Source organism: Fukomys damarensis, unplaced genomic scaffold (genome assembly GCF_012274545.1).
Source record: "Fukomys damarensis isolate Sample0158 unplaced genomic scaffold, DMR_v1.0_HiC HiC_scaffold_24, whole genome shotgun sequence".
Lineage (NCBI taxonomy): Eukaryota > Metazoa > Chordata > Mammalia > Rodentia > Bathyergidae > Fukomys > Fukomys damarensis.
Window position 1 is genome coordinate 72,396,929 of NW_022900936.1, and position 26,258 is coordinate 72,423,186.

The 26,258-nt window shown below is 42.8% G+C and overlaps 1 protein-coding gene across 2 annotated transcripts in view; it reads right to left on the reverse strand.

The window, feature by feature from the left end:
- Positions 1-23,629, reverse strand: part of Prdm2 (PR/SET domain 2) — a 45,720-nt gene extending 22,091 nt beyond the window's left edge. The window contains exons 1-4 of one of the 2 annotated variants that reach the window (XM_010619407.3): positions 23,128-23,185; positions 19,508-19,618; positions 10,464-14,856; positions 5,997-7,145 (exon numbers count right to left, since the gene is read on the reverse strand). In XM_010619407.3, the coding sequence (XP_010617709.1) occupies positions 7,133-7,145; positions 10,464-14,856; positions 19,508-19,526 (4,425 nt within the window). In that variant the 5' untranslated portion in view covers positions 19,527-19,618; positions 23,128-23,185 and the 3' untranslated portion in view covers positions 5,997-7,132. Of the gene's footprint in view, positions 1-5,996; positions 7,146-10,463; positions 14,857-19,507; positions 19,619-23,127 lie in introns of those variants that run through there. The other variant, XM_010619399.3, reaches the window with a different exon arrangement.
- Between the last annotated feature and the right edge of the window lie 2,629 nt (positions 23,630-26,258).

Consider the following 26,258-nt stretch of genomic DNA (forward strand, 5'->3'; position numbering starts at 1 on the left):
CCTCTTTGACTTGGAAAATGATTTCTCTTTAGTTCAGCTGGTTTCTCTTTAGTTCTAATGTGTGGGTGGGGCACCTGGCACAGGGAGAACCTGTCATCTGTAAATTAACAGCTGTGACCCAGCTGAGTCCCTGGCGTCACTGGTAGTAGAACCAGGAGTTACAGGCCACCTGTGACCTCTGTTTCTGGGCAGAGGCAAGACAATGAAAGTTCCAGCTATGGCAACTGGTGCAGTCAAGGAATTTTAGACATGGCACATCCACTTCTGGCACCAGTCACTACTCCAACTGAAACCAACACCAATGATAACAATGGCTAGTGTTTATGGGACTCTCTACAACAGGTAACGTCCACAGATGTTATCTGTTGTCTTCACACAATCTATTGTGGTCAGATTGATCATCACACTTTACAGGGGGGAAAAAAAAGATGAAGTAACTCACAGAACAAGGTTCCAGAATGAGTATGGGATAAAGCTAGGATTCAAATATTTTAGTCAACACTTACAGAGCTACTACTACCTGTTAAAGATATTCTAGACGCCGGAAATTTGGCCATGAACATGCAAGTTCCTCTACAAGAAGAATTCTTGCTCAAGGAGAGAAGAGATGCACAGGAAGCAACATTGGCCAGTACCCATATGGAAGGTTTACAGTGCCTCAAAGAGCAAGGAGAGAGCCAAGGGCCAAGGTTGTAAGATGTTTACTTCCTGTGAACCATTTTTCTTTCAAGATTTTTGTGTTGTTTCTTCAGCAGCTTCCTCTGAAAGTTCCTTGGTGACCATCAACATTCAGGTCCCCCGCTCAGCTGCTGCAGGTTACTAAACCCTGGCAGGTAAGGAGTGGGGCCCTCCGAGGTCCATTATTACAGCAGTCACCAGTCACTGAGACCCTGCTAGGAACATACGCCACGTCACTCAACACCTCCACAATGGGAAGTGAAGCATAACTCCACTTTGTAACAGGGTTCCTGTTACAAAGGGAACAAAATCCCAGATCGGGGGAGTTCAAAGCCAGTTCTCATTCCACTACGCGGTACAGCCTCCACCTTCTAGGTGATGACATAAACATCAGCCTGCACTGGAGGCTTTCTAAAACCCAAATAAAGTAGATGGTTTCACACCAGAGAGCAGTACAGTGACTCTGGGATCAGGATAAGGGTTTCCACGTACATCAACGGGGCACAATTCAAGTGATGTCACCGCCCCCTCTGACTTAATGGGCTTACCTGTAAATGAAAACCTGCCTCAGGTTGGGAACAGCTCAAAATGAGCTAAGTCATGTGATACACTCACAGCAAAGTCTCATTATGAACCAGACTACAGACTCAACTCCCTCCACAGGGTCTCCCGAATCCTAAGGGCCTCTCAAAGTCCCAGTACACAGGGCTGCTCTCTAGCCCCGCGGGAGAGGACAGGAGATACACAGGATGACACTGAGATGATCCAGGCTGACCACACAGTAAGATGTTTCCTGAATGGTGGACCAACATAATTGCTATAGGAGAATGTGCCTGAATTCACAAGTCCAGTAATAGCTTGGAAATAGAAGCCATCTGAAAATATTCCCCCCTCCATCTGGGTTGGCAAGGATTGGATGTGATTATAAAAATAAAGTAAGAAGGGAATGTTACTGTAAGGTAAACTGACTCCATGTGAGTTTTAAATAACTTCATTCCAATAACAAATATTAAAATACATTTTGGCAAATTTAAATGCTAATAAATTCAACTGCTTTTTGAGTTAAATTGTTTTTAGGTTAAAAATTAAAATTGCCATAACTGTATTGTAAAAGTTATTCACCTGTGTAGCAAATTCCAAGTCTTTTTCAAATGAATCCTGTTTAAAATTTACATTTAGAATTAATGCTAAAATTAAGCAGTTAAGCAGAATTCAATCACACAATAGGTTCCTGCCTAAAGATTGATACAGAAATGAAACCTGTCCCATAAGGTCCTGAGGATTCATTGCAGCCCAAACTCCACTATGCAAATCAGGTAGAAATGTGGCTCTCACCATAGTGTGTTGGCTGGACATGGGAAGGTATTAGGTGCTGATGCCTTCCATAAAATGTTTATGTTCTCTGCAACATCCTCCTGCATTCTGTAATCATTATCAGGAAGAGCTGAAAAGAAATCCAGCTGGCCCAAGTGAGGCAGAAAATGCAAGTATGTGCAAATCCTATTACCACAACAGATCAACAAATTTACTCTAATAAAAGTATTTCCAAGCCCCGTTTAGCAGCTTGTGATTGAATGTAATTTCTGCAACCACAGCAACTAATTCAGTGCAAAGTCCTAACAGTTTTTCCAATTCTTATTCTTAATCCAGAAAGTAAATGAAGTCTTACATGTACCCACCGGGTCCTGATCCTGTACTCGAAAATAATTTACCACCAGCAGATTTTGTTTTGCTAGTAACACATTATTTGCCAAGATAGGGAGGTGAGGTGAGATCCACTGTCTTTTTGGATTAATACCAGCTGGTCAAGATTCCATGGTGTTTATCTGAGGAGATTCTGGATGGAGCCTTCTTTAGAATCATTTTCAAAATTCACATTTTCAAAAGTGACAGTACTGAGTGTGGTTTCTGGGGAAGAGTGAGGATGTAGTGCGTGGCTCTATAAAGCCAGTGAAAAGGACCTGAACTGCTTTGTCTGAACCAGCAGCAGAGGCATATTCCAGCGTCAGGAGTGAAACTGGATGTTGGCCTGGCAATAGCTCCTTCTCAAATCCCAACTGCACTGAGTCTTGTGCATTCTGGACAAACCATTTCTCTGTCTGTTCCCTGCTTGCAAGTGACCCTGTGCTCACAGTGTGATGGTCTATACTCAAGTTTTACAGTGCTTACTTAGCACAGTGCCTAGCATACAGCAAGCACTCAAAAGCCACAGTGAATTCCCCTAAAGCTCATCAGATCCTTTCTAGTGGCCCTGGAAGAGGAAACCACAAAGGTGGGCAGTGGATGAGAAATGAACAAGGGCAGGTGGTGGGCCTGTGGCACCGCCTCAAGCCAACCAGAGGGCATTCTGTACTTCCTTTTTCTCACAGATCTCCAATTTTGTCCTATTAGAAAAAAAAGTTTTTACACTGGATGTCACCTTCCCCACCAATCTGGATCTCATTTCTAGTAATAGTTTTTATCCCATAGCACTTTAAATCTAGGGTCCTGTTATAAGGCAAGCTCTGTAGGACAGTCAAGGCTCTGGAAAGGAGGAGCCAACCGGGGCCTGGTCTTGGAATGAACCTAAGACAGAGACTGCAGGAAGAGAGCATCACCCCTCTCCACTCAACCTGCTTTCTCTACCTGCTGCTGGCGAACATCTCCCGGCCCAGGACTCAAGAGTGGCATCAGAACAGCCCCAGCTCCTCACATCAACCCTAGAGCCTCCGGCTAACAGGAGGAAGAGCAGCACCTTCTTTGCAAGGTGATTGTAAGGATTATGAGTGGCCCTGAGGCTCAAAGGAGAACACATGTGTGCTACAGCAATTAGAGTTACATTTCAATGCTTCAAATATATTCAGAAGCTCCTAACTGTGTCAAGTTACACAGAGCCTGCACAGGCACATGGGCAAGTTCTCCAAGTGAATGCAAAGGCACTGGATTGCAAGTCAGGGCTTGTGGCTCCCCCGTTTTCGTGTTTCTCAAATCCACTCTCAAGGACATTTAAGGAGAACATTCCCTTGACAGGAGATCCCAAAGCTACATCCATAAATTGGTGCTACCAGCGAGGAAGGGCTATGGGCTGCTGGGCCTAGAAAAAAGCAGACACTGAAAGACCATTTTCCTAACAGCTTTGGCCTCAAAAGTATCTGTAGTGCGGCCTTCACATCCGCACTGCTCTTCACACCTATCCATGCACTACCCTATTTTCAATATAAATCAACCTCTATTAATATATTTTTTAACATAACTCAGTTGATTCAAAGAACACTTCAGTATCAAATTAAAACCCAGATGAAGACTAGGGATTTAGCTCAGTGGTTCCGCTGCCTGCCTCGCAAGCACAAGGTTGAGTTCAATCCCTGGTACCAAAAAAAAAAAAAAAAAAAAAAAAAAAAAATCCAGCTGAATATCAAATGTATTAAACTAACTGTAATTGTACTAGTCACTTCAGGGGAAGTAAGGAAAGCCTGCAGCACCTAGATGTAGCCCTCAAAAACGATGCTAGAAGTATCTGTGTCTAGCTTTGGGAAATTGTGACAAAGAGAGGAGGCGTCACACTATGATGTAAACACAAGAGGAAAGGGCCACTAGGCAAACATAAGCTTGAGGGCCTCAAGAGTTTTGTCTACTGATGTATCCTCAGTATCCAGGACACAGTCTGGCGTACACTAAATTCTCAATAAACTAATGTGATTACCAATTATCTGCTAGAAAGTATTTGCAGCAACCAAGCTAGAACAGGCAGCCTACACAGGGATTTATGAGAGGAATGCGAGATAAGGGACAGAAGACGAGTTAACTTTTTTATTTTTAAAAAGTACAACCCTACTTAAAGCAAAAGCAGCCAAAATGGAGCCACTCCTTCCTGATGAGACAGATGTTAAGCAACTTCTCGAAGGCTCCTCCATTCAGTAAAAGTTGTGCTCTAGGGCTTGGAGCAAAGAGTAAGAGACTCAGCCCACATTCGATCTACAGTGGGTCTCTCACAGAACCCACATCCCTAAAACACAATGTCTGCTTCACACTTATGTGACTTCTTTTTGCAGCAGATCCAGAGAGCAGCAGCACTTGCCCAAGGCTAACTCCACAGAGCAGAGGGGCACTGAGGGTGCTTGCACTGTGCCTGTTTCCTCTGAGGGCACAGGGAGCAGATGAATGGCGAGCACAGGGATCAAGGAGGAAACACAGGTCTGCTTCCAGGCAAGCGCTTTCTACGTCATGACATCCGCCTCCGCCACAGGACACTGTTGCCCACTTGGCGCTCATTTTAGTACAGCGTTTAACACTACTAACACCGAAGCTTTTCCAAGCTCCCAGCAGCCTTTCCCCTCCTCCTCAGGTTTCTCTAACACAGGACCCCTGTAGACCAGAAATGTGACACGTGGGCAAGGCAGTCAGCCCGCGCACCTTCAACAGAGGAAGAAAGAGGGTGAGTGCTGCAACAAGAGCTGCATGGTGCTAGACTACAGGAAATTAATAACTGCTTACACTCAACCAGTTTTAATCTTTAAAAAACCCCAGCACTGTGAAGAATCTTTAACACAAGTTACTTCGATTCGTGCTGAGGTCCATAAAAATAAGTGTCAACCCACAAATTAAACTGTGAGCAAGCACAGAGGAAGCTGAGACCCCAGTTATAAAATCCTTTATTTCACTCTTAGCAAAGTAAGTTTGCGAGGTTTTGGCACCACTGTCCAACTGTGTGCCACTCTAGGTAGGGTGTAACAACTGCCACAAGCAGAAGTCCAGCAAAGCCAAGCAGAGGCAGGTGAGTGAGAAGAGGCCGTGGGCTGACCACACAACACAATGTCGTCAAGCAACTGTCCTCCACCATTTTCACCTTTCATCTCCCCGCTTCGGTTCCCAATTATATACAAAATGCAGTCCTTCCACAAGTGTTCAGAAAATTTTTATTGGTTACAATTAGGTAAAATGTCCCATTCAGATTCTCCCCTAATTATTGTGTTTGCAATAACAGCATTTAAAAAAATCTTTTATACATCTGACCAACCAGTGATGTGCTTGATGCTAAAAAGGGAGCAGGAGCAAACACCATCTTGTCTGTCAGTGACTCAGTCTCTGTCTCTCGCTCCCTCTCAAGGCTACATTGGTTAAAATTAACAAACAACCTCTTTTGTATGTCAAATTGTAAACTTTAATGATTTCATTAGAATAGTCTTTTATAGCACTCTCCAACAAGAAGCAATGAAATAACTAACAGCAAACTTCAATACAGGAACACGCTCCAGATTAACAATGCAAACAAAAAAGTAAAACGTAGATCACATATAATACAATTGAAGCGTCCAAAACAATTTAAATAATTTTAAATATTTTATTTTTAAACCGCTACAAATGCTTTATACAGTATTTCAACATAAAGTCCCCATAACAAAAATGTAAAAAAAAAAAATGGGAATGATAGTGAAAGGGTTAAAGTGGCACAAATTCACCAAAGTATTCAACTACAGATTTTAAGAGGTAGATTACTTTTAGAGTTGAGAACAAAAAACTGTGTGTATGTGTGTGTGTGTGTGTATATACACACACATACATATATATACACACACATACATATATATATACACCTAGCCATTTTCCACCAACTCAGTCATTAATTAGAGGGAGGCATAAAATGCACAGAGAAATGATTCTCAGACATAGGAAGAGGCTGATTTGTTTTAATCTCTATCAGAGACTGAAGTGTAAAACTTGGTAAGTAAATTCATTCATACTTACACGTAGACACACACCTACACAGGCCTGGATGCATCCTGCACATCTCATAATATAATAGCTACAAATTAGTGCCAGATAATAATCTGAGAGGATAATATCCATTTGGATAAATAAACAAGACACCGGAAGAGGAGTAGAGTCCATACCCAATCTGGTTTCCTCTCCATTATGCTGGCAATATGCTTGTGATTGAAAAAGGGGTGAAGGGGTTAAGAGATGAGCCAAATGCCTCTCTCTTTCTGTAGTTCATTTAAAAGAAAAGCATCAAGAGCTGGTGTATGACCAAATGTTTTTAAATGAGTGCATCTGAATCTGTCTCCCTGAAATCTACAATACACTGACATAACAGAGAAACTTGCTTTGCAAGGTTATGATCAAATCATTCCCTTCTCTGCTATGTGCCAAAGATAAGGGCCACACTCAGATCTGAGTTCCCAGTCCCATGACGAGGAGCCAGCCATCTAGCCGGACTGACAATGCCCTTTGCTCTGGATGTCAAACACCCAGGAGCCCAGCATGGGTGTGGGCGCCAGCGAAGGAGTGGACGCCTGACTCTACCCAGGGCAACAAGAAGCCTGCAGGCAATCAGCTGTATGTTACAACTTTTGAGTCAGCTTCAACTGGTCTTGCAAGCTTGGTAGATTTCGTATCCTTTGCCGTTGTGCTTATCCTAAGTTGAGCATGCAATATCTTTTAGTCAATTAAGGTTTGTTTTGTGTGGGGGACTTTTCTACAGGAAGTTCCTAGAAAATAAGAAAACTGAAGATAAATGACAACATAACATAACCTCGCATGAATTGACCATGTTAAAGAAAGAGGTGAGGAGACCATAAGACAAATGTTAAAAAGACAGCAACACACAAATGACTCTGAAGCTATTTAGGAACTCAGGTGTCCTATCCCAAAGACAGGCTCTGGGAGAACTGCCAGCAGGGGCCTCTGTGAGTGTGAACTGAGACAGGGTCAGGAGAGCAATTCTTTCTCACTTCATGGAAAATGGGACAACCTGGTCTGGCATTTCATTCTGCTTCTCTGTTTAAGTTTTCCAGACTGGCTGCAATGGGAGCTCAGTATAAAAACAAAAAAACTGCTCTACAAAGAGCATTAAAAATGTGAAAACACCATGGGACTTACAAGGGTCTCACTGGAGCTATGGAAATGAGCCTTCATACCAGATTTAAAATCAGCACCAAGAAATCTCAGGTAGACCGTGACTGCTAAGTTGGGGAGGATCACAGCATTAACAGCTGGAGAAGCTGAGCACAGGGCCTGCATTCCCTTGCTGCTTTGTCCTAAGAAAGGGACTCTGTGGGGCACGTGGCTTTTTCACATCTCGAATGACACAATCAATGGTTGGTGCTCCAGAAGCGACCAACTGACAACTGCTGAGCTCTCAGTGTTAAACAGGAAACCTCTGCTACAGCCTCATGGCAGTACTTCCGAAATCCTGAACTAGATTTCAAATGTAAAAACCTGAGAGCTGGGGACCAGCTCAAAACACTGTTTGTTGCAAAGAAGTGGGAAAAAGACATGCTGTCAGTTTTGTGACGAGACCCTCAGTACTAAACAAGGAAAGCAAGGGTACAAACTACTGGAAACAAGAGTGAAAGCAAGTTATTTCTCATAAAATCATCTCTGAAGAACAAATTCTCAAGGAAAAAATGCACTGAAATGGGAAGCCAACTGCAAGTAAAGTGACTCCTAATCAACAAAATAGAACAAACACGCGTGAGAACAAGGCCCCCTCTGGAACAGCCTTTGCAAGATGGTAACACATGCCCTAGGTCTCAGTTTAGGAACCCTGGCTTTGCACTAAGAAGACCAAAGTGAACTTGGATGAAATGAAATACGGGGTCCAAAGTCAAAATACGGGGTCCTGTTGGACTGTGGGATTTACTTTTCTTTTGTAATTCTCAAAAACACTTCATGGGGGAATGTCCACGTCCTTCTGAACACCCCTGGCACTAGAGATGTGTCCACAGCACATTTCCAGCAACTCACAAAAGGGAGACAGAGCCACCAGGGATGCCTGCTGCCACCTAACAGCTGGACCATACCAGCATTTTCTCATCCAATTCTCCTGTGCTTCCTTTTGGGATAAATTTCATGCCAATACTGTAACCCTCTGTTAACTATCAAACAAAGGGAAATAATTAAAATTAACTGGAGCAAAGAAGAGAGATATTCTTGTTTAGGCACTTCAGCACTTGGTAGGCTTAAGGACTCTTGAAAGTACTGGGTAAGAGGTTATATAAATGAATTTCTTAAATGCATAGTTATTCAGCTCTGCTTTACAGTACCTAAAATTTTTTTCATATGAATTTAACCCTTAAGTTGTATAAGTGGTGTCGAGCACAAACTAAGCGATTCTTTGTTTTTGTTTGTACCAGGGATTGAACTCAGGTCCTGGAGCTTGCCAGGCAGGCGGCAGAACCCCGCCTAAACCCCGAGCTAAGTCCCCAGCCCTAAGCGATTCTTTTAGATAACATCAGAGGCAAAAATGATGAGACAGAACATTCTAAAGCATTAGCCACCAGGGAGTTATTTTTTTAGAACAATTTGTGAAAACGGCTGCATATTCTGGCTAAGACATTGCAACTTGAAAGGACACAGCTCCACGATGCCTTGCTGGCGTGGAACCTGCAGATAGTGGCTGAGCACATGCAGGTACATGAGGAGCTGCTGGGCAGGCAGGGGCTTATTCTCACCAGGCTAACCCCAGGAGGCTATCAAAGCATGTGCCAGGGCCAATGCATTCATCAGATCTATAGCAACTGAATTAACATATTTACAAAGTAATTAAAAAAAAATATGATCCTGTAATTCTACAGTAAGCCATTCAAACCAACCCTGGCTAATACTATTCTCTACATCTTTCCCTCTTTCTTTTCTCTCAGGTTTTTGAGACAGGGTCTTGCAATGGAGTCCAGGCTAGCCTTGAGCTCTCAGTGATCCTTCTGCTTCAGCCTCCAAGTGCTGGGATTACCTGCATGCACTACTACACCCAGCTCTACACCTGTCTTCAGCTACAATTTAATCTACCTCATCAGTGATAGTGACAATGGCATGTTTGTGTCCTCATGACCTCTCCAAACAGTGGTTGTTCCATAGTTATCCCTAATTCTGGTTGCTTAAACAGCAAAGAAATTTAAGGCACTGAAAATCATAGACATGAAAGTCCGGAGCCAGGTCACTCTTCATACTCTAAAAAGACAAGACTTAAAAGTATTTATAGTCATGAGACTGGCCCATAGGCAGTATCAGGAAACACAAGAATCCTGAGAATGCACAGCAAGTCAGGCTAGGCAACTCAGAAAGGTCACCAAGTGTAACAAATCCTCCTGTCATTATTGGGGCAGAGGCACCAATACATGAGGCTGACCGGCCCCGGGCACCACACACGCCTGAGAGAGCCTCACAGGCTGCCTCTATGTAGTTCCGTTCCACGCACCCTCCCCTGCTCTTCCTCCCCACTGGAACCTGGTCCACTGATCTCTCTAGGGTGGGAGGCAGAGGAGGAATACAAGGCATTTATAAGAAATAAGGCACTTTGTTTTGACCAATGTGGCAATGAAAGAAAGCATAAAAATAAAAGCAGCCCCTTTTACTAATAGCTGTGTTTAAACAAGATTGTAAGGTGGTTTGCTAATCTGTGGTCTATCCTAACCTTAAAAGTCATCTACCAAAGACACTGAGCTATTACCCAAGAGATGAGGGAAGTCCGACAGAACAACATTTTTTCACATGGGGCATTTTTGAGAGCTTTTCCATGGCTCCAAATCTAATTCATATCTGGCCCTATCAAAGAAAATGACACCACTTTGAGTCCCAAGTCTAGAATAAAAGCTAGTTGTTTGTTTCTATAGCTGCCAAACCAATGACCCCTTTCATACCTACAATTTACCCCAAAGCTATTATTTCTTTTAAATGCTTGTCAAAGTTTTACAGGAAAACAAAAGTAAAAAAACAAAACAAAACAAAACAAAAACCCTCAAAAACACCTGCGGACAAGCCTACTGTCTCCTCCATGGTCCTTGGCCCACCCCAAGCTCTGCGCTTACCTGAAGTCCTTCAGCTCCTGCTTCGCACTGCTGTCTTCTCTCCTGCTTTCACTTGGGTCCGCAGCAGCTGCCAGCTGAAGGCTTCGGGTAATGGGGCCCCCACTCCGCTCTCTAGATTGTATACTGAACCGGTCTGTTCTTTTCTTACTCGCCAAAGTGGACTTGCTTTGTAAAACAGCTTTGCTCTTCTGTACCCTTGCGTGTAGGCTCCGGGATGCTTTGCTTGAGAGCTGAGCAGAATGATTTTTGGCCACAGCCTGGGGTTTTTTCCCCTCCACGTAAGTCATTTTGGCCATTCGTATAGGACTAGAGTTCCTTAGAGAGGAGGAACTTGGCTTTCTGGACTTCACTGAGGTGGCAAACTTGACATTCTGCTTGGACCTGAAGGACGGGGAGGGCAGCGGGGCCTGGGCCGGGCCCGAGCTCCGAGCTCTGGTCTTACCCAAAGGTGCTTGCCCACTCTGCATCTTAATCTCCGCGTCCGCCGTTCGTCGGCGGTGGCTGTTACTGTTTTTGTCACTACCTGCAGGTGACAAGTGTCCACCTCTCTTGGCTGAATGAGTTTTTCTTTTGGAAGGAGAAAGGGGCTTTTTGGGACAACTAAAAGCAGCGTGTTTATTCAGGCTCCCAATGTAAGTGAACTCTCGGTTACAGTAAGGGCAGATGTGAGACGATGACTCAGAAGCACTTTTCAAGTCAGCCTTCTGCTTTGCAGATTTGTTTTTCTGAAGGATCGCTTTCTGTACAAGCTGATTTTTTTTCTTCAATGCACTTAATTTGAGCTTACTCGGTGACATTTTGCTGAGCTCAATACTGAAGTTCAGTCTTTTGGGCTGTCCCATACGTCTAAAGGCATTTTTCCCCGAGCTGTCTAACACCACCACTCCGTTTTTGGGTTGCACAGTTTGTTTCAACGGTACTGGATTTTTCTTGGGGGTATACCTCTTTTTGTCACTCGCAGAAGCACATGCCAGGATATGTTTGTGCAACTCAGGCATGTTGTCAACACCTTTCCCACATTTTGTGCAGCGAATGGCAGTAGTGAAAGTCTGTGGAATATTGTGGGTGGTGAAATTTGTGGCTGTCACACCGATACCCATGGGGTTGCGGTGGTGATACTGAAAGGGAGGTGGTTTAAAGCTTGGGTAATGCTGATTGAGACCCAATCGAACATCTGGATCTTTTGTCTTTATTCCAGAAGCCATTATTTTTATGGTGGTGTAAAGCTCTTCAGAGGAATCATTTAATTCTTCCTCTTTTTTGGAAGTTTCCAAAGGATCTTCCGGCAAGCCCTGCATATGCTCCATCTGGGCCTTACTGGGGTCTGTGAAGTTCTGGGGCCTCAGTGTCCCACTTTCAAACTCATGGTGTGTACATACCTCATCTGGGTGCAGATCTCGCTGGTGTTGCTGCAAATTGCACAAGAAAGCAAATTCTTTTTTACAAATGGAACACACAAAGATATTCCCAACTCCATGAAGCAAAAAACGATGTTCTGACAGATCAGACTTATCCTTAAAAAGCTGCACACAAAATTCACATTTGAAGGGCCATTCCTCAGCATGAACAGATAAATGTTTGGTTAGGTCTTTAATGGAAAGAAAAGGTGATTCACAGACATTGCAGACAAAGTTTTTGCTGAATGTTTCCTGAATAATATCCTGCTCGACTGAAGACTGGGGCTCCTCTCTGGGCTTCAGACTTTCATTCTCTAGTTCCTCCTGTTTAAAAGTTATTGCAGGGAGAGAAGCCTCCAGATTATCACCAGAGGACACCACAGATGACACTGCCGAGAGAGGGGGTGGCGAAGGGGATGACAATGAGGGTGAGGATGAGAATGAGGAGGAGGAGGAGGAGGAGGAAGAAGAAAGCGTTGGAGGCCCAGGTGAAGCAGCAGGCAAGAGCAGCTCCACAGGAGGAGCGGGAGAGGGCGAGGGCGAGGGCGAGGGCGACACGGTCGGGGACAGAATTGGAAGTGGAGACTGGGCAGTCGCACTTGAGAGTGGAGAGGGACCGCGGTGAGGAGAAGCGCTGGCAGACGGGGCAGGAAGAGGGACTGTGGGGAGGAGAGGAGGGGGCAGAGTGGCAACAGTTAACACAGGGGGGCATGCCAGAGGGGATGGTGGATCTGTGGGGATCAAGAGAGGCGGCAGCTGACTGGATGACAGGGAGGGCGTCTGTAGGGGAGGTGACGAAGAGTGCACTGCAGGGGGGCACTCAGCAGCAGGAGCAGAGAAGTGAGAGTCAGAACCCAGGTCAGAATCAGGCCGGGCTTCTAGAGATTTACAAGGGCTTGGGCTTCTGGTCACATCAGGGGTACTTTCTACAGGTAAATCGATGCCATTATATTCATTGAGAAGGACCTTTTGCAGCATGCAGGTGGTTGGTTTCTTCTTCTTTACAGCACTACAGGTTGGCTGAGCTGAAAGATGTTCTTTGAATTCCTTGCCTTCGGAGTCACTACAAGGCTTTTTATGCACACTGAGATCTAATACAGATTCCCACTGGACCAGAGCCTTGCCTGTTCCTTCAGCCTTCTGTTTCACTCCACTGGATAAATCCAGTGGTTGTTGGTTGCACACATTGCTAAAAGTAGAACTGGCCACCCAGTCTTTTGATATTTTGTATTCATCAAAGCAAGGAGGGCTTCCAGTATCTCTCTCCTCTCTCCCAGACAAACTCCAGGCAGGTGAGTCACTGTGACTTTCTAACTTGGGTTTCTTGGGAGCGAGCACCGTGTCTGACCACACAGCTTTCCCATCGCTTGGCTTCCCGAAGTCTCGCAGGGCAGGGCTGTGCTGTGGAGAACTGGGTGGAGAGCTGGTCCGCCTCTTAAACCTGCTGGTGGTCACAGCTAACATGGATGCAGGTGCAGACACACACACGGGACCCAACTTTGAGACTTCAGCTGCTGAGATCCCTGCAGGAGGAGCCAGCTTGTCCTGGGTCTGAAGAAGCTGTTTGAGCTTGGATGACAGGTAAACACTCTTCTCTTTATGGAAAGACACAGCCTCTGCTGTTGATATGCTAAGAGGAAGGCTTAGGGAACAAGAGGGTGCAGAGGGGTCAGAGTCAGTTTCAGCTTTAATTTTGGGGAGCACAGGTGGACTTGCAGTCCTCCGTTTTTTGGACTCACAGTTGGTGCTGCTGGAAGTCTCTTTAGAAAAGTCATCTGTTACAGAGGCCGGTGTGGCCTTTATACTCTGAGTAATTTCCACTGTAACTGGAGTGAGTAGACAATTTATGCCATACAAGTCTGCTGAATTAGACTCCATCTCAATCACATCACAGTTACTAGTCGTGGTATTGGTTTGAATTTTACCATCAATGTAATAATTTAAGTTTTCAGAGATATTGCTAGAAATGTCCATGATGTACACATCATCTGCCTCCCCTTCCTCCTCTGGCTCTGTGCTTGGTACATAGACATTTGGGGTGGGCTGGGCCTGCTCTGCAGAGGGCTGGGGCTCATCAAGGAGGCCACCTTTCCGCCGGACACCTTTGGGAATCAGGTGGCGTTCATGAACTCTACGCTGATGCCGTCTCATGTTAGTATGAGTGCCAAACACCTTCTTACAGTATTTGCATGGGTGAAGTTCCTTCACTTCCCCATTCTCTTCCACAACAGAAGGATTTGATGTTTCTTGGGAAGGTATCTCTGAGTTTGAGATCAGGTAGTCCTGTCCAAGATGCGGAGGAGTCAATTCATTTTTAGGAGTCACATTTTCTCCAGAACCTTTGTTATCAGCTAGGTCCTCAGATGGCTGTACTGTTGCACTGGGTTTTCGCTTTAGCCCTGCTTCATGGCGACGCTCATGCCGTCTCCGGTTAATCTGTGTGCCAAATGCTTTCCCACAATACTTGCATTTGAAAGCATGATTGACTGTAGACATGTGGATATGCATGTGACGTTCCAGCCCCTGCTTGGTGGTAAACTTCCTTTCACAATGCTGACACGGAAACATAAATGTTTCAAATACATCACCATTGGCCTCCTCTTTAGTTTCAGGGATTTGGATGACTGGAGTTACTTCGGAAGAGTCTTCAGGAGTTTCATTTGAAATGCTTTTGGTTTCTTCTAATAAATCCTCTGGCTTCTCGTCGCAATGTATTTCCGGCTCTTTCACAGAACTTTCATTGGGCATGTTGGCTTCTTCCTCCCCTTCTTCTTCCAACTCATCATCATCATCTTCCTCTTCTTCTTCCTCTTCTTCCTCCAGATCATTTGCTTCACAATCTGTGGCTACCTGTTTCCCTTCTGGCTCTGGTTGGGGCTCGCAGGCAGGAGGAGGGATCAGCAGTTCTGGAAGTGCATCCTGGCTGACCACCTCCTGTGGAACACTTAGCTGCTCGGGGGCTTCAGCCAAAGGCCTCTCTTCCTCTTCTTTAGGACCTAGAAAGAACAAGAACAAGAACAAGAAGAGAAACAGAAGTGAGGTCAAAACCAGGCCCTTTTCAGTCAATTCCTATGATTCTACATATTTCTCTTACCACCTAAAACATGTGATAGCTGTAGTTAACAGTAAATAAATTCTACTTTATACAGATCATTTGTAAGTTAAACTGGCTATGAATTCTATTCTTTCTTTTGTTTGCTTGTTCATTCATTCATTCAACAAATATTTACAGAGTACTTGCTTTTTACCAGGCAGCATTTTGGACCCACAAAAGACAAGAACTCCCACACTGCACTTAGAGCCTTCTTGGTATTTAAACATATATATCTACAGCTTTAAGAAACTGTAGCGCCTGGGGGTGAATATGGTCAAAATATATCACATGCATTGAAATCATCCTCCCCCAAAAGTGCAACTACTGGGGAGGGTGGGGAGAAGGGGTTGGGGGCAAAAATCATTAAATTATGTTATGTGCATGTATAAACCTGCCAAAATAAAACCCACTAATCTGTGTAACAAATATGTATTCATTAAAAAAAAAAGATGTGCTTACAACTATGCAGGAATCACTGATGCTGAACTTCAGGGACTACCTGTGAATTCCTATTTTTCATGATTCTAAACTGAAACAAAGCAGTTGCTAAATTTATTGCCAAGTTAAAATTCTTGATTGTGCATCTTGAATAGGGGACCACTCTCCTTTGAAACTATGTTCTGAGAAACTAAAACACTTTCTAGAATCATGTAATCAGAAGTTTTTCAGGTCAAAGAGACTAAGAAAAAAATCAAATTATTAACTTAGTATCTATCTCACTCAAAGAAATGTCCAGCTCAGTCTTGTGTAGATGGGAGAAAGGACTCCGTAGAAAGGTGAAAGTTAGGCAAAATATCTAACGGACAGAAGTCCTCTGAATAGCAAATACGTAAGTTCGTAGTCAAGACCATGCTAGACATTCATGGAATGTACAAGGAAGCCAGTAGACTGGGGGAGGGTTCGGAGGACAAGGAAAGAGGGCAAAGATAAGACCAGAGAGGTAACCAGAGACCATATGGACTGCTGGCCTTTATTGAGTCAACAGTGAGCTACCACAAGGTTCTAACAGAGAAGTGATATAATTTAATTTGTATCCAAGAGAATCACAGTTGCTACTAGGAAGATGGAAAACTCTAGGTGGACAAGAAAGACAGGCAGACAGGCGGACAAGAGGAGCCTGTTACATGCTCCAGAAGGCAGGATAGTGACACAGGTGGTGGGGCTGGGAGAGCAGATAGGAAGAGACTCTGGATACATATTTTGGAAATAAAGCTGAAAAACTACCTGTGGAGTAGCTGTGATTACAGAAAGGAGCTAAGAAAGACTGCACAATCGGGCCATAACCCTGTTTACTAAATCATAAGGGTGTAGGAGGAGCAGGTTTGGTTGTGTGCAAACATTGTGAGGGAAATCAAGAGTTTACTTTAGACGTGAAGTTTAATGTACACAATGCAGATGTCCAAATAAAGATTTTAAGTACATAGTTTCTTATGAATCTAGAGTTCAACAGAAAGGCTAAGCCTAGCAATGTCCAAGATCTCAGGGTGAAGAAGGTAGAACAAGGCACTTCATCCCAGTGACTCCAGTACTGAGAAAGTAAACAAAGGCCAATGAGGTGTGTGGAGAGCAGGAGTGTGGCCCTCAGGCCAAGTAACCTGTTTCAAAGAGACACTGATCAGCAGAGTCTAGTCCGGGCTGGGTAAGATGAAAACTAAGAATGGGGAGCTCCATTTATAAGGAGGGCCAGTGACCATGACAACAGCTATAGTGCAATGGTGAGAATGCTTAATGGAGTTCATAAAAGAATGGAAGGAACAGAGAGAGAGAGAATGGGAGCAACTCTTTCAGGGTTCTCTGTAGAGGCAAAGATACAATGGGTCAGAATTTGGAAGGAAACGTGGAGAGAAGGAAATGAAGTGGGCCGGGGATTTAGCTCAGTGGTTCCACCGCCTGCCTTGCAAGCTCAAGGACCAGAGTTTGATCTCTGGTACCAAAAAACAACAACAACAGCGACAACAACAAAAACAAAACAAACCAAAAAACAAAAACAAACCACAAGAACGGAATGATGTATTTCCCCAATCATCTGACAGATTTGTACCATGCACACACTATAAGCATCACTAGATAAACGAGATGAATGAAATCTATCCTTCTCTCACTTTTAACTTATCTGTATCCATGAGGGTAAATTATAAGCATACAGTACAATAAAATTTTAACCAAAGCTGCAGGCAACTATCCTATAAAGTGTGTGTAGTGTAGAGACACCCGGAGGTGCATCTGACTGGGCTGGATTAATGACAGAAGGCTTTATAGGCAAGCTGAACCTGAACAGTACACCAATCAGTGACAGAAGAGAAGCTTACAGGGAGAAATCAAACGCACAGGACATTGTGAGTGTGGACGTGTCTAGATGCACTGGACATTGATTAAGGTGTTGGGAAATGGCAGGAGAGTCCCACATGTGAGATTTGGCTGTAGGGACTAGAAGAAGGACAGAGCTGGATGTGGAGACCAAGACTGATACCCGAGTTGTTAGGATGGGCCAGATGGGCCAAAAGATGGGAATGAAAAGAAGCATGAGAGGCAGGCAGGAGTGTCCCAACTGTGAGGACACAAAAGGTTGCTAACAGACATGGGAACATTCCGGGTATGAGGAGAAGGAAGGACTGAAGCCCCAGTGCGGAGAGCCTGACATACACATGGTGAACACAAAGCTCAATACCTGGTGCTGGTCCTCTTGCAATGTAACACTGGCCCTGCTTTCCCATGTGGTACCACATTTACTGGCAACAAGGCTCCTACTTCTAAATGGAAACCAGCTTTATCCCCTAGACAGATTTCATCAATTCCATGAGGCTTCCACAAGATAGGATATCAGTTATTCAACTGTAGTAATGCATTTCAAATCAGGGGCTCTTTTCAAATTTTCAACAAAGACCCACTAAGTCAAAAATGAGGCAGCAGAAAATTTACCTGCAAAGCTCAGAAATTTCTTTCTTAAGCATTTCCTGTCACAATACATGCCATGCAGAGAATGAAGTCTTTCCTGTGACTTGTGAACCATCTCAGATTTGAAACTGGCCAAAGTGACTATGAACCCAAAAGTGTGTAACTTCATCAATTAGTAAGGCCCACGCCAAAGTTCATCCATACACAGTGGGGCCTCCTAAGTTTTAAGCAGAAATCTGCACTTTTATAGTCCAGCTGCTGAGGACAATGCAGAACACCCAGGGAGGCCCACAACAGCACTGTACAGAATCAGAGGCAAAAGGGGGCAGGCAGCAGTAAGCTGGTTCACAGGGAAGCATGGCAGAGCAGAAAACGGTAACTCCCGATGTACTGAAAAAGGATTTATTTTTCTCTTTTGCTACCAAAGGTAATCACGTCCTTGAGTAATTTTTGTGTTCTTCAAAAAAGAGAAGCTTGTGTTTGGTATTAGGAAGCAGAACTTAGTTTGACAAGGATCTTGGAAATGAACTCATCTCATCTCTTTTTTCTCTCAACAGAATAAGTATTTATTCCTCACTGGTGTAAAGCACAAAGGAAGGCTTAGCGACCAAAATGGAAGATCATCTCTTCTCCCTTCAATCAATTCCTTTAGTCTTAAATCATACTGACTTCTCAGTTGACACCCAGGCCACCCTGGAGTCATTTGTACGATAGTCTCGATGAATTCCATTGTTCTTGCTTCATAAAACAGCACAGAAAACTATGATTCTTTATGAATGTCATCATCACAAACAGTGCTAATAAAATGGCTATAAAAGGCACCTAAAATGTTTTGTTGACACCCCTGCCCCCTCTACAAATGTTTCTTGACAGAGTCACAAGCCTGCATTCGGAAATTTGCCAGTTTGCCTCACTATGAACAACTCTTGAGCAAGCTCTGGTCTTGACATAAATCTGGCCATAACAAATGAAGACACACTCCCTCTTTTCTACACGAATAGTTCCAACATGGTGGCTCAACCACAGAGATCACAGAACAAGCTGTCTTTCTGGTGAACTTGCAAACCCCTGCTTTCTACAAAGTCTTCCATCAGGAAAGGCCTAGAATATTAATCCTCAGAGAGAATGTAAGAAGAAAATCTTTCAGCAAGAAACACAAAAAGATAAAATGAGAATTTAAATTCTAGCCAAAAATAAGTCAATGTTTTATTGAAGTGTGAATTACCCACTTGTTAAAGTGGGTAAATCATAAAGTATATAGCAAGATGAAATTTTTACAAAGTAAGTATCTCCATGTAACCACCACACAGAATAATGGTACATGGTTAGTATCTTTAGAGACCTCCTCATTTCCCTCCCAGTCTGTTTTTTACCACTATAGATTTGTTTTGATGGCTATGAACTTTCTTTATAAATGCCATCATGTAGTATGTTTTATTTAGACAAGAGAGTAATTTCATTTTTTAACAAGGAGGCATCTTTAATAATTTAATAAAGGCAAGCTGGAATGTGAAAAGTTCAATTCAACATTTTTGCTGTTTAACACCCTACTTCCCCTATGTAATTCTTGGACCATTCTCAGAAAGGCAAGACAAGGAGACACAAAGTTTACTGGTAATATATACCCAAATCACACAAGTCCAGAGTCACATGCTTACCTTCTGCAGAATCTCTCATATTTGCAGGGGTGGAATCTGGCTCACTTGTCCTCAGCTGTGCGTCTTGGAGTTTGTTTCCTTTGTTTTTATTTTCCTGGGATTTTTTCTTTCCTGCAACACAACATTCATTCATTACCATTCTGAATTCTTGAAGGAGACAATTATTAACTCCACCTAGCAAACTGTGAATTTCTAGGCAATTATCACTTTGGATATCAGAAAAAAAGGAATGATAAATATGGATATTTTCAAGTCATGCCAGAGAAAAGTAAACTATGAATCTGGTATTCTTTTTAGAACCTCAGTCATTAGTCTCCTTCGTAGCTGTAATAGCTATCAAATTAACAGATAATATATTCTCAAAAGTTTAACAATATTAAAGACAAAGAAAGATTAGTAGTAACACCAAGTTTAATGCCACACAAATGATAGGGCAGGCAATTATTGAAAGAAGTAGATTAAAGAAAAAGAATACTGAATAGTAGTACAATTTGGACCCTTCTGATTATTTCTACCTGTCAAAGCAAAACAACAAAAGCAGAGATTCTGCTGAATTACAATGGATCCACATGCACAATGGCTCAAATATCAAATGCGGAGTAGTTATGAATAATTCACTGTAAGCCAGCACAGCCTTCAGGAGGCCCTGAGGGATGTGGCTCTCAGTCCAGCACAGTTCAATATTTCATTAACAATTCGGGGGACCAAATCCAGGAAATACTAATTGCACTCCAAGTGACCCCATAATTTAGATGGCAAGATTAAAATGCAGTATCTCTCTGGGAATCTGAACAATGAACTTAAGTCCTAAAGGCACTCAATAAAGACACAGGACTCAAAAGAAGCACCAAGTATGACTGTAGGTTCAGAAGCCTGGCCTCTTAGGACTAACCTAGAACTAGCCCTGCTTTTCCAGTTTTTAATTTCCAAATTTCTTTTTCCTAGCAGTTAATATTTTCTGGTATTCAGATGCAGGCAGGTGCCCATGAACATCTCAGCACACTGCTCCCCCGCCACAGGAAGCCCCAAAGCCCCTGGGGCTGCCCTGTCTCTTCTGGAACAAGCTCCCTGCCAGGTGCATCTCAGAATTAGTAAAACTGCAAATGAGAAACTACTCAGCTTCTGGAACACATGAAAATTCTGTTCTCTATGATAGAGAATCACCACAGAGAACTATAATCAGATAAAATATAGGCCCTAGATGAAAGAGAGGTCAGCAACAAAAGAGCACCATTGAATAGATCATTAAAAGTACAGAAATAAATTACAACACAAAGCAAGTGCTGACTCTAAAAAAATACCACTTGGTTTTGACAAAAATTTAAGAGATGTAACAAGGAAGAAATAAGCCATGAAATACTAATTATCAGTCATTTAGCTTGTTAGTCTTAAAAAGGAAATTCTAAAATACTATGTTAAGGGCTTAATTCTTCAGTCAGTAAGAAAACAGATACATCTATCGACCACAGTATGCAACAGTTCACTCAAATTGCTGTTAATGTGCCCATACATTTATTTCCATACTAGCTAGGACGGAGCTTGGGACACAAGCACGTACTTTACAGGAGCCACATCCTGGTGTGAAGTCTAGGGCCTACTGTAAATCAATCCCTTCTGTAAGCGGCACAAACACAGACATCTTTCCACAGGGGTAGACGCTCAAGATTCTGTCTCCCTCAGTCGAGCTAACACCATTTATCCTACAGCTGACGATGACAAGGCCTCTTGAGGGATTCAGTTGCATAATTGGGTTCTCTCCTTTAGTCAGTTCTCTTATACCCAGTATGACATATGCCCTTCCTCAGTTGGCATCAGATTACAGATACTGGACAAAATACATGTTCCGCAGAAATGGGACTAAAATGACCAGCTACCTGCAGAACAGGACCTGACCCTGATACTAAAGCTGCAACCTGTCGAAACCCACGGCTTCTTTCCTCATCATGTGGAAGGCCCTTGACACTGCCCTCAAAAGTTAGATTCAGCCAACTGAGTTGAGAGAGGCTCACAGGACAATACACACTACTACTCCCAGTACTCTGGGAAGCTCAAGCAGGAGAATCACAAATCTGAACTCAGTGTGGACCACTTAGTGAGGCCTTGTCTCAAAGTGAAAAATACAAAGGGCCAGAGATGTAGTTCAGTGGGAAGGCCCTGGATTCAAGCCCCATTACCAGCCCCCCCCCCCCCCAAACCCAAAACCAAAAAACAAACAAAACAGTTAAAGACTCAACAGATGTTTTTCCCTGAATTAAAACCATAAAAATTTTATATCTGTACTACCTCATGCACCCAAGAGAGCCAAGGGATGCGAACTCTGCTTAGTGACCACTTATTTTCTACTTCATACGTGTGTAAATAATGGAGAAGTATAGCCTAAACCTGGCCTCTCTGCTTAAGTCTTATAATCATGACTCCAAGTGCTGCGCAAAGCCAGTGAGCAAGTCAAAGGAAAACACAAAGCACACTGGTTTGTATGTGAATAACAAATAAGATTTCTAGACTTTTATTATAATAAAACAAAACACAATTTTAATATAATTGTTCATTACAATGTACTCAAAATGTAATCATAAAGCTATCTAAAAGGTAAAAGTTGTATTTTTATTCCCTGACTAAAAAATATCAAATGTCCATTTTTGGACTCCCCAAACCTAATCAACACGAAATTCTTTTTGTGTCCTCAGGTGTCTGCTTTAAAAGACGTGACCACTGAAATACAACCCACTGGGAAGAAAGGACACTTGCAATAGGAACAGCTCCTATACCCAAGCCAATTCAGAGGACTAATGAGCATGCTGTCAGACAGCTAGGAAAGTTTCCACTACACACGATGGCATTTAAAGTCTGGTAATTCTCTGCTGTGGGCATCTGTCGAGGTACTGGAGGGTATTTTGCAGCACCCATGGGCTTTACTGACTAGATGTCATTAGGGCACTCTCTACTGTTGACAGGCACCAACCTGGGGGAACAAAGAAGCTTTCCAGTGGGCTACACCAATGTATGGAGTTTCTGAGTCACTAAAGACATACGGGATATTCTCTAGACTATGTGTTTATTAAAAATGACAATAATTACTTGGATAACACTAATAAAAATAAAGGAATGGAACAATTAGATTTGTCACTAAAATAACTTAGTGACCAATAATATATCTCTAGTATAAATCTTAATGATAGATTCATTTATGGAACTGAAATTATCTGACACATCAAATAATTTCCTCAATCTTATTCAGAACCATTTTCAAGGACTTCCTACTAGGGCCTTAGATGGGAGATGAAAGGCTTATCAAAATTACCTGTCCTACTTGCTAGTTTGTGGGAGAAATTTTAGGCTGGGGCCACAGAGGCATAAATCAGCCTGTGACAGAACCAACAGTTAAAACCAGGGGTCCTGCTCACAGATGTGCCTGGTGTCTCAAGGGCAGGCACAGGAACTTGCTACATGCTCTTAAATCAGTAGTTCTTTCCTATGCTTGATTTCCATCCTATACACCATCAAACTAAAAGGGGGGAAAAACCCATTGGGACTTTCAAGGGGGTAAGGTGCTTGCCCAGCTTTTGTCTGCAAGACAAGAGGGACAGCTGGGTGCCTGGCAAGTACACGAGTGCACTTACCATTGAGTTCCTGTAGGGTCCTACGTGGCGCTACTGCCAGCTGGCTGCTCCACGTGGTCTAGACAAGAAAGATACAGGAATGAAACACAGCAAAGTGAAATGGAAATGACCATGAAGAAAAGTAGGAAGGACAGGACAAAGCTTTATAACTAGAAGGTGAAGAAATATACACACAAACATGAAGAGAAGCAGGTGAAACAGAAGGAAAACAACAGTTATCTACTGCACTAAGGCTCTCACGTACAAAACAAGCTCATCTCTAACAGTGTAGTTAGTTACCAAAGTTAGGGGCAGTGTAGCATACTCACTCTGGGCCTGTCCCAGGCCATGCTGTTTAGTTCTGCTAGAAGACCTGGAGTCCCAGTGGAGGCTCTCCTTTTACAGAGGAGACACTCAAGGTCCAGAGATACATAGGAGTTATCCGCCCAGGGTCACAATACTACATTAACTACGGAGCCAGAACTAAAACTCAAGGGTAACACTAACAGTGCTGTCTCCTACAACTCTTTAAGACTAAAATGGCCTACGAATGAGAAATTAGTTTCATTCATAGGAAAATGGATACATATTGAGGATATACTCCTAACGTGAAATAAGTAAGTTACACATGTGTAAATACTGAGTAGTTTCTCTGGTGTGAATAAACTATAATAGTACATAAGATCCTAATGAGATAATTGACAATGTGAAATAAGAAGAAAAGGGCTAAAGGTGTAGGGAAAGTGGGAAGGACAGAGGAAAGGTAATAAGGGAAAAGAAAAAAATAGGAGAAAATGAAAAAATGGAAATAAAGTGTTTGTAAATGGGGAGGGGAGAAGGGGGTGAAGGGAGGGCAGGGACAAAGGGAAAAAATGAGAACCAAGACCTGTCATGTAAAGGTACATTCATCCCAAGGATGAATGTAACTGTGCTGTATACCTAAAATGTACCAATAAACTCAATGAGAAAAAAAAAGATTATAATGGCCTAATAAGCGTCCTTTATTCTTTACACTTTATATCCACTATTTTAATTGCAAAATTAAATGAATTACATAAAGATGTCCACTGCATTTATAGTAGAATAACAATCAAATTGGAATGTACCATTTTCCATTATGATTTTGTCTTATACCAGAAACAAGTTATTGGTTAATGGCATAGACCCTGATCTGAACCATGAATGACTCATCACCAAACAATATTAATGACTTTCTAGTGAAATAGCTGCAAAAGAGACACTGGGCAGCCATACTGACTACTTTCTTAGACAATGGGCAGCATTATACCGCTGGTGTTTGGGGTATAAGTTGCAAAATCAAAATTGCCTAAAGCAGCCCATGAATAACTTAAACTAGGTCTGGAATATGTTCTACTATTCTAATAAACTAGACAAATACCAGAAAATTCTGAAGAATAATGTTTTGGTTAAAAATGTTCAGGCAACAAAGAGAATGCAAAATTCTAGGTTTGCTCAAGTTACATTAAAAATTCCTGACAACAATGAAGGCCTGTGTACTCTGTGATTCAAGAGAATAAACTTAAAACTATATGAAACTCTCCATGTGGTGCCTCCTTGATATGGAGCTACTCCAACTACAGGACCCTCAAGTTACAATTGGCCTAACATATGAACAACTTGGGTTAAGTTAATGGAAGATTCATCCATCTCTTGTTGTATATACATGTACCCAGGAAAACATCCAGATCTCAGCTGTGGTGACTTATAACCAACTTGAGTTACAACCAGCCCTCAGGAACTGATTGAATCCATAAGTTAAGAGTCCACTGTATAAAATCAATTAAATACCAAGCACAGAAGGCAGGGCTGCCTAATCTTCATTTGAGGTGCTCACCTTCTTAGATATACAGTTGATTTCAAAACAGCAGCCTGCAGGCTGCAGTTCCACAATTATGCCATGAAAGGTCACCAAAGATATGGGTGACCCTGAATAGCTCCACACCAACTTTCTGAAGGACGGGCTGTCAGATGGCCCTTTCTGCAACTGAATTTCCTCCTTACTACTCCAACGGAACACCACTTTCCCGAGTTTCCACTGATCTCCTAAGTACAAATCCAGTATTGTTTTTCACCTTCCTTTGCCCAGTTTCCTCTTCTCAGGTGATGGTGTGATGGATCTGTCATTCCTACAATTCTTCTCGCAGCCCTGTACTATGGCTCTCGAGAATCTCCTTTTGCACCCCTTTCTATTTTTAGCCCCTGAACAAGGCCCCCCTCCCATGAGAAATCTTAAGGCCAGTGCAAGGCTTTCACACTAGGTTGAACAAAGGCATCAACAAAGGCACAAAGCAAAGAGAAAACACAGGAGCTCAGGGAACAGGCAGACGTGGGAAAGGAGGATGAACTGGTAACTTGACCAGCACGCACAGGAGCTATGATCAACCCCCAGTACTGCAAAAATAAAAAGAAAGAAAGAACAACCAGAAGACTGGAGCAGTAGGGCCTTGATCACCCTACTCAACTTCCCTAATTTCACAAGTACACCCCTCTGGGCTTCATTTCATTTCATGAATGGCCTCAAATCTCAAAACAAGTCAGCAGCAAAACAGACTTCAAATTCCCATCCAACTCAACATGCTACCCTCTGTGCCCTTATGCTTCTCAGTGCACTTTCTAGGTTTTACATCTCTTTAAAAAGATGTAAAAATATCATGTGCAACTCATATATACAACTGTGAGAAATTCAATGAAGTATAAAAGTTCATCATATACCTTTCCATTTCTCAAGAGGAAAGATGCTTTTTCTTGATGGTATGCCAGCGAAGGAACAGTATCAGCACTCTGCACACTTGAGTCAAAGACAAGTGTGAATTCCAAAAGCAAGATGAAAAGGTCTAACTGTGAGAAAAGCACCAAGCGTCTGTTAAATGACTCTTTCATGAGGTTTTTATAAAGCTAAAATCTCTAATAGATGTTAGTAAGGAAAGAGAGTTGATGGATAATAGCAAAGCTGCCCTTTAAAAAAATGGCCAGATGATAAAAGCAAGAAAAGAGCAGGCATGCATTAGACCTCAGTTGTTTTGTACTTGGTGGTAGTCTGATGTATTGAAACTGGTCTGATGTCAGAGAGGAGAAAAGATGGGCACTGGTATTTAAAACCAGGGCTTTCCACAAGGGAATAAGTCTATTTT